Raw genomic sequence first — 8,394 nt, 5'->3', positions numbered from 1 at the left:
ACTTGTTTTGTTTTTTTTTTTTTTTTTTTTTGAAGATAATAAGATAGCATAAGCCTAAATATTGGGATGGTATTACAGCCCAGAGTATTCCAAACATCATTTATTTGAAAGATGCTCACACTAAATTTACTACGTCACGTCACCTGAGTGATCTTCCATACACAGGCTGGACAAGCTCAAAGGAAATGTAAATGGTGGGATTGTTACGCTATCTGGTTGGCTGTGCAAAGCGTTCTCTCTCAACAGCCCCACATGTACAGATTTGCTGAGCTGATCTCTGAGGTCTTCATGAGTTCAACATGGCTGGGGAACCTGTAATTCATCTTCCAAATTGGATAGGATAATAGTGTTAATGTGTTAGACAGGTAAGCAGATCAGAATATTGGGTTGCTATATTCAAGCCACCATGATGTTCAGGGTTGGACTTCCAAGGGTCAGGCAGGCTGTGAAAGCCTGATTCTGGGGTTTTTCTATCAAATTAGCCAAATGTAATGAGGGAGGAGATTAAAAAAAAAAAAAAAAAAAAAAAAAAAAAAAGAAAGAGAAAAAAAAAAAAAAAAAAAAAAAAGGTCAGAAAGATACCAAGTTGAAAGGGATCAATAGTTGAAACAAGATGGTCATGTGGAGGCTCATGAACTGGCCCATATATATGATGTGAGCTTGGATGGGAAGCCAGATTAGAAACACATACGAATCAAATGAAGCTAAAGAAACCTGTCATGCCGGCTACTAAGACTCACTGCTCCAGGGCTCAGAGTGGAGACAGCTCTCCTCAACACAGCCAGCACACAGGGCACATCTTCACTCAATCTTGGTGTCTGCCAGCTACTTGTAACAATTTGGAGAGTTTGGAGAATGATCAAGAGGAGCTTTCTGGATGGCTTCAGCTTGAGTCTGGCCATCACATGCTTCTGTGAGGACCCCTCCCTCACTTTGCTCAGTAGGCCATGGGTGATGTTTCACTGTTGGCAAATGCTGAAATTTTCTTTGCCAGGCCAGACATGGTGGTGCTATCATGCCAGCACTTGGGACGCTGAGGCAGGAATTTGAGTCTGGCTTGATCGACATAGTGAGTTCTAGGCCAATTAGGGTTACATAGTGAGATCCTGTCTTGAAAGAAAAAATGTTTTGATAAAAAACAAATGTGTTTACAGTTGATTCTGCCCACTTAGTTGGAGAAACCGTTTAAATAGATATGAAAGGTGCAGAGGCCAGGGTGGGAATGGGTGTATCTGGTAGCACAGGGGTCAACGTGGTTTTTCCTCCTCTAAAGATAGTGTTTCTGCTTTGCAGAGAACTGTCTGTTGTCACGATTCCATTCTGGAGAGAAAGGCGTGAAAGAAGCCTCCGTATGAAAACAAATGTTGTCTCCCCGTGTTTCAGTAGTGTTTTATTTCAGGATATTAAAATTTGTAAAATTTCCTAGCATGGTTAAATATGGCTAATGAAAGGAAACTACCTTTGCTTGTAGTGGAGCCCTACCCTCAGCATAGCTTGCCAACCTCTGCTAGAGATCCCCAGATTAGAAATTACACTGGCAATTTAAAGGGTATATAAAAACAAGAAACAAACTATTTCATAAGGGCTAGTATATACTTGCATTTCATTTTAAGCCTCTGAAAGCTGGCTACTCTTACAATGCATATGAGTGTTAATTTTGGATGATTCAATGTTATTAAATAACGTTTGAGGTGGCCACCTTGGAGTTGGCACTTGGAGTTTAAAGTCTTGAACCTGCTTTGTGGCCTGAAGCGTAGTTAGCTATTGACAATTTGATATACATCTTAACTTTCACAATATAAAGTTCTCCAAAGATAATTAGGGGAATAATGTCCTAAAAGAGCCATTACACACAACTACATAAAGTAAAGCTTACATGGGTTAGAAAGCCTAGGCTCCCTGAAAACTTAAATGAAGACTTGAGAGGACAGGGAGGGAGCAGGTACCTTAGCTGATGAGGATGTCATCATTGTCTGTCCTAATCAGACTCAGCATTTCATAGAGTTTCTAGAGAACAGCATTCCCAGGACAAGGCAAGCCCTGTGCATCTTACATCTAGAACAAGCTCTACAGGGAAATTCATTCAACCTATGGACATGCAGCCATATCTGTCTAACAGTGGAGTTAGGCTATGCTTTTGGTAAAAGCCGGTCTAAGGAACCAAGTCCCTATGCACCAAGGGTTAACAGAATATTAAAATGGAAGGTTCTATTTTCTTACTAAGGTTCAACAAAAATTGTTGAGGCACATAATTGGCGAAATAGGAAAATACATAACATTTCATAATATATCTTAACAGTAAACAAATTCTCTTCCTATTTTTCCCTCCTTGGACATTTCCAATGGCATCGGGAGGTGCCAAAAGGAGAAAGGTTGATACCAGCCCTGTCTCTTCCAGGTAGGCATACTCCAGCAGAACCATGAAGCAGGAAGTGACCCTTTCTCCAGATGGCCAGCTATGGTTTTTCTTTCAGCTTCAGGTCAATACTGGTTTGGAGAGGGCGGGGGAGAGAAAACACATAAAATGAGGAGTGTTCAATAATAATTCAGGTGTCACTCATTTGCATCTTTCTTCTTCAAATAACCCAAGGGAACCACCTAAGTTTTCTATGCTAGAAAACAATCTACCAGTTAAGTATTGACTCTGGGGGGGGGGTGTGCTGGAGCGATGGTTAAGACGGCTTGGTGGTTGAGATTTCTGGCTGCTTGCTCTTCCAGAGGACCTCGGTTTGATTCCCAGAACCACCACGTCCATTCATAACCATTTGTGACTCCAGTTCCCTGGGATTTGGTGCCTCCTTTTAGCCTCTATGGACACAAGTCTTGCACATAGGGCATAGACATACATGCAGGCAAAAGATATACACATATAAATAAATACTTTAAAAATGAAAATATTGATGGTTTCTTTTTGCAACATTGCTTCTGGAAGCATTTTCCACCTTTTCAAAAGGACCCAGAGAGGAAGGGTTCATGTTAAGCCTCAAACCTGAAGTCAAATCGGATGAAGAACATCACTATGCCTTCCTGTTTTTAGTGAGTCACTTTTCTTTCTTTTGATAGTTTTTGGTGTCCACTTGACTGGAGAGATGGTACAGCACTCCTCCCCCCTCTGTGTGTGTGTGTGTGTGTGTGTGTGTGTGTGTGTGTGTGTGTGTGTGTGTGTGTGTGTGAGTGAATACATCTACCATGGGAGTCTGGACTAAGTGTTACAGACCCACTGTCTGCCAGATTGGGTGCTGGACAGACTGGAAAGCGGAAGAGGTCAGACAGGGCTTGCTCTCTTCTCTCACTGCCCCTTCCTGTCTGGAAGTCTTTTCCCATGCAGTTGCTTGTGGACCTCAGACTCTGGGATCTTTGACCTTTAAACATCCCCTCATAGCAGCAGCCTTCCCTCTAGAGAGACTTCATCCTTGGCCTGGGGCTGCATTCTGGTCTCCAGGGTGTATAAGCAGCAACTTGCTTTCAGGGCTTTCCTGGCTCCTCTCCAACATGGAGTAAACATTCTTGGAGTTGCATGGGGCTCTCCTCTGCCTTTTAACAGACATCATGCAACGGTCTTGAACATTCACCACAGAGGAAGAGAACTCGAGCCAGTGAACAGCCAGAGAGAGAACGCCAGTCATGATAAAAAGAGGAACGAGTAATTTGAAAGCAACAAGTTAGGAAGTCTGGATTTCTCTCTGACCCTCTGAGTCATCAGTCTGCCTGAAGTGGACCTTTCTTGTGGCCCATGTAGCAAGGAAGTCCTTTTCAGTAACATTACAGACAAAGCTAGACCACTTAACCTAGACCACTTGTCTGTCTAGGGTGCCCTAGTGTGGCGTGGTTCCTTTGAAAGTCCCTCAGTGACGTCAGCACTCTGTAGCCATGCACACTTGACCACATCACCTCCAAGTTCCCATTTCTGGATTGTATCCCATTGAGATAGTTTGGCACGGTCTGTCTCATGATTAGTAGGGGAGTAGGTCTAACGTGGCAATAATCTTCTCTGCTTAGGTAGTTTGAAGAGCCCACTGTGACAGATGTGATGGGGCCAGCTCAAAGGGAATCAGGCACTGGTAACTTATTTCTTTCTTGTGCCTTCAAGGATCTGACTTCTTATCTGCAGGACTTTCCTTGGGTGGTGTCTTTGTTCATCTGCTGGACTCCCGTATCTGTTCCTAACATACTTTTACAAAGCCGGCCATTCTTTTTTTAATTGCATTTGCTTTTAAGATGTTGTAAAACGTACTCAGAAACTCAGTACTAGGTTTCAGCTGGTAGCTGGAGTTTTATTTTTTTTTTCTTTCATGGAGTTGGCTCAGTTTTCCCCTGAAAATAAAGCCATTCACTAATCTCAAACTCCATAGAGTTTAATTAAAGTAGGTGCAGTCACTGTGTTATGCAATCTGCGCCTTTGACAACTCCTGATCTGACATACTAGAATGTACATTTCCAACTCTCTTCTTCCTTTCTTTCCTTCTTTCTTTTGCTCTGAGTACTCTGTCAAACATTCTGGGCTTTAAATCATTGCTTTGGTTTTTGGTAACTGAATAGCTGAGCGACTAAAGCCTGTTTACCCAGCACACGCAAAGAGCAACTGTGGACAACTTCCTGATAAGTCTGCATAGGAAACCACCCTACAGATTGCTTTTGAGATAAGAGCTACCTGGTGGGGTTAGTGAAGCCACTGATAATGCATCTAATTTTTAAAATGCATTACAAATATAAAAGTTGTGCTATAACTTTGTGATATGAATAAAATCCAAACCTAAAGTAAAGGGGAAAAAGCATTAAAGATGGTTTCCTAACAAAGTGTCCCTTTTGAGAATGACACTGATGGTATCTTTTGACAAGAACTGAATATAGATGGGGGATTCATCCTGTCTGGGGAGATGAGCTTAGCTGTTTATAACCAACTTACCAACCTGACCCCGCACAAGAATGGCCTACCATTCAGTGGCAGTCTTGCATGCCTTCAATAAGGTCCCTTACAAGGTATGTGGTAATCCTGTTTAATGGCAGTTAAAAATACTTACGTTTTATGGAGGGGTAACAAGGAAGGCATAATGTTCCTTCTCTTTGTGGAGAATGGGAGGCGACTACAGGGGCCTTACATATCTCATTTCACTTCAGTCTTAGGCCAGTGGAGCCCCTTGAAAGAGAGCTGGTGCCCAATTTGCACTTCATCCATTTAGTACTACTTATAGGTGTAAAATGCTTCCATGTAAGACCCTTCCACCTTCCTCAAAGCCAGGAGGAGATGGACAAAGCCCATTTGCTCTAACATTCATTCTAATGTTAAAGCAAGCAAACAAATGCAGGTCTAGAGGTCAGGGGAATTCTTGCCCACTCTTATTCCCCATCTGGGATCGCATCCTGCTGGCTGGGGAGATATGTTTGGTAGGAGCTCAGGAAAGACAGGGATGAAGAAAAGGGAAACTTCTAGAGCATGCGTTCTAAGAATGGGAAGTAACATCAATAGTTGGCAGCATACCCCCTCCACACAGCCAGCCCTGGAAAGGGCCCAAACAGGAATAGATGTGCTGCCCTCTACACTAACCCCAGAGCCTTCTCACCAGTGAGGAGCACATAAACAAGGCAGGCAGAGGAGTGGGTAAGCCCCGAGATGTAGCAGCAATAGGCCAGTGAGGGGCAAGCTGAACTGCAGGTGCCCTTAAGTGTTCAAGGGGCACAGCTTTGCAACAGGAGGAAATGCCCTGTGTTTGAAAACTGGATTACAATGGACTTAAAGGCTGAGATATGTTTGCTTTGCAAAAGCAATTTGCTTAAAGTAATTGGCGCTATCGTCTCCAAAGTTGGAACAAGAGTGACCTTAAGGAAGTAGCTACATGATTTGGAAGGGACCTTACAACAGTTTTCCTGCCCTTTGTTCTTTTTTTTTTTTTTTTTTTTTTTTTTTGAGTTGGGGTTCAGTGTTTTGTCCCTAAGCTTCCTTTAAGCATAAGGTCAACAAAGCCGCTGCAGACACTGCACTTTCCTAATTTCTCTTTGGGCTCTGAGGAGCCAAACAGTGGCAAAGGAGATATGTTTAAGTCGATCTTTGCTTGCCTTTCTTGGTCCCTTGGAACAAGGACAATTCTAAATTTTCTCCCACTTAAGGTGATTTAGGAGCCTCTTGCTGGATGTCAAATTTTCTGAGATTATATTGCTTACCATCGTTATATGAAACGGACTTGGCCACTCCTACGTGAGCAGTTTCTGTCCTTTGTTAGATGAGAAGCAGCAACCACTTCAGCACAGACCACCTCTCTGATTTGAAAGTCATGGACTCTAGATCTGCAAGGTCAAGCTTCAGATCCCACCTTGGGGTCTTTTTTAATGGCTGTAAAACATTGGCCAGTCATATGCTTTATGCATAGTTCCTTTTTTCTGTAAAATGTACTCTATAAGCTTGCTCTAGGATGAGTCTCAGGCACTGTGTGTGAGCTTCTTAGAGTCTGGCATAGGCTAAGGACTCTACACGTGTCCAGATTCTATTTCTTACAGGACAGTCATATCCAACTATAAAATTCCAGAATCCCTAGGCAGGTTCAATTGCCTCTTGGAATTTGCAAAGCAAAGATATTTCTTCTCTATCCACCAAAATATTAAACCCACCTGGAAGGTTGAGTTTTCTAACGACAATGGAGGATGTAATTCTGAGAGCAGAGTTGCATTCCTCTTATCCCAGTGTTAGTACAATTGGCTCCCAAACACATTTGCTCATATTTGGAGTGGAAAGGTGGAATGTCACGTTAAGCAATCAGTTGTCCTTTGTGGCAATCACTAAGACAACAGTAGCTGGCAAATGTCTCTGTAATTAGTCATTTCAGAAACAGAGCCCATGAAAGCTGAACATCTCAACGGGGTTACCCAATCCTGGATGCATTGGTTTCCCTTTGAGTCCAGCCATACAATAAATACTACATGTAACCACATGACTGTTACTGATGGTGAGTTCTTACTCCTTCTCCATAGAAGTCATTTCCGGATCATTGTAAAGGCAGCTAGTTCTGAGTGCAAGGGAAAACAAACAAATAGGAAGTCATCAACATTTTTTCGCTCTTATTGCCAGGTGAGCATCACTGGCTGGGACATTTGAAACTGTTTAATGTGGTACGATTTGCTACTCCTGTGATCCCAAATTTAGATTGGAATAAATGATGCTATTAACTTTTAGCATCAGATTTGAGATGTAGTCATCATATAGAAATATAAAAAGATAATAATAGTAACAAAACTTCAAATACTTCCAGTGGTTATCTGCCCAAGCCACTTTTTTTTAACTTTTCAAATCTGTTCCTATGCAGTGAATGTAAATATTGAAAAAAAATTAGATACTAAAATAAGGAAATATTTTATACACAAAGGCAAACCTTTTAAACAGATGAATTTTGTTTAGACATAACACAGCAACTGCCAGGCTTCACAAGAATGAGGATTTTCTGAGGCATGGAAAGAAAAGACTGCTTGGGCCAGCTCTGCTTCAGGTGGACAGGGCCATGACACTCGGGCATGACACTCACTACTCCCAGGGACTTGAGAGCTCAGGTGGCTCTCAAGAATCCTAACACTACCTAAGCGGGACAGGTACAGGAAGAAAAGTGCAGTCAGAGAAAAGAATGCAATCAAAGTTTGCAATAGTGTGTGTGTCTTTGCATAACTTAGCTGTTCAGGATATCCGTATCAGTGTGATAACTATGCTAACAGACTTGAAGTTCACCTCATATCAATTCCTAATACTTAGTACACTGCAGCTTTTGTTGTTTTCCCCTCTGCTTTTTTTTTTTTTTAAATGGGAAAAGTGATTTAAAAGATTCTGTGATCCTTTTTACTTATTTTAAAAAAGATTTAAAATGTACGAATGTTTTGCTTGCACGTACATATGTGCATTGCATGTGTGCCTGCTGCCTGCAGAGGTCAGATGAAGTTGGGTCCCCAAGAACTGAAGTTACAGTGAGCTGCCATCTGGATTTTGGGCACACAAACCAGGTGTCCCTGAAGAGCAGCAAGGGCTCAGCTACCACTCCAGTTGAACTGGGCAAGCTAATTTTTCCATTTGCAGGAGGGTCTGAGGCTAGTTTAGTATTTTCTGGACAATATCAGGAGGCTGTTTCCCTTGATGGACATTGCCCCCTCCATTCCCCCTGCGGGTGGTCTGGTATTTTTATAGAGAAAGTTTGGCGACTCTAGGGCAGTGAGCTAGCAAAAGCTAGCAAAAGCTGGACTAGAATCAAGAAAGGGCAAGCTTCCGAGCCCGGCCTTGATGCTTTTTAACTGGGGGGGATCTCTGCAAAGGAAACAGCAATTTGCAGACATTTTAATTCTGCCTCAGGAAAGGCAGTGGGTGGATTAGTCCTCATTTGGAACAAAGAATGGGTTTGTGTATAGTGAAGACCGTTCCAAAGT

The 8,394-nt window shown here is 42.3% G+C and overlaps 1 protein-coding gene across 1 annotated transcript in view; it reads right to left on the bottom strand.

Moving 5' to 3' along the window:
• Positions 1–2,087: 2,087 nt before the first annotated feature.
• Positions 2,088–8,394, bottom strand: part of Prune2 (prune homolog 2 with BCH domain) — a 209,146-nt gene continuing 202,839 nt past the window's right edge. The window contains exons 19-20 of the mRNA XM_051194076.1: positions 6,951–6,998; positions 2,088–2,487 (exon numbers count right to left, since the gene is read on the bottom strand). Of these exons, the coding sequence (XP_051050033.1) occupies positions 2,457–2,487; positions 6,951–6,998 (79 nt within the window). The 3' untranslated portion in view covers positions 2,088–2,456. The remainder of the gene's footprint in view (positions 2,488–6,950; positions 6,999–8,394) is intronic.

Source organism: Phodopus roborovskii, unplaced genomic scaffold (genome assembly GCF_943737965.1).
Source record: "Phodopus roborovskii unplaced genomic scaffold, PHOROB, whole genome shotgun sequence".
NCBI classification, from domain to species: domain Eukaryota; kingdom Metazoa; phylum Chordata; class Mammalia; order Rodentia; family Cricetidae; genus Phodopus; species Phodopus roborovskii.
The sequence above is the reverse complement of the archived record's forward strand: the minus strand, read 5'-3'. Positions and strand labels throughout refer to the sequence as shown.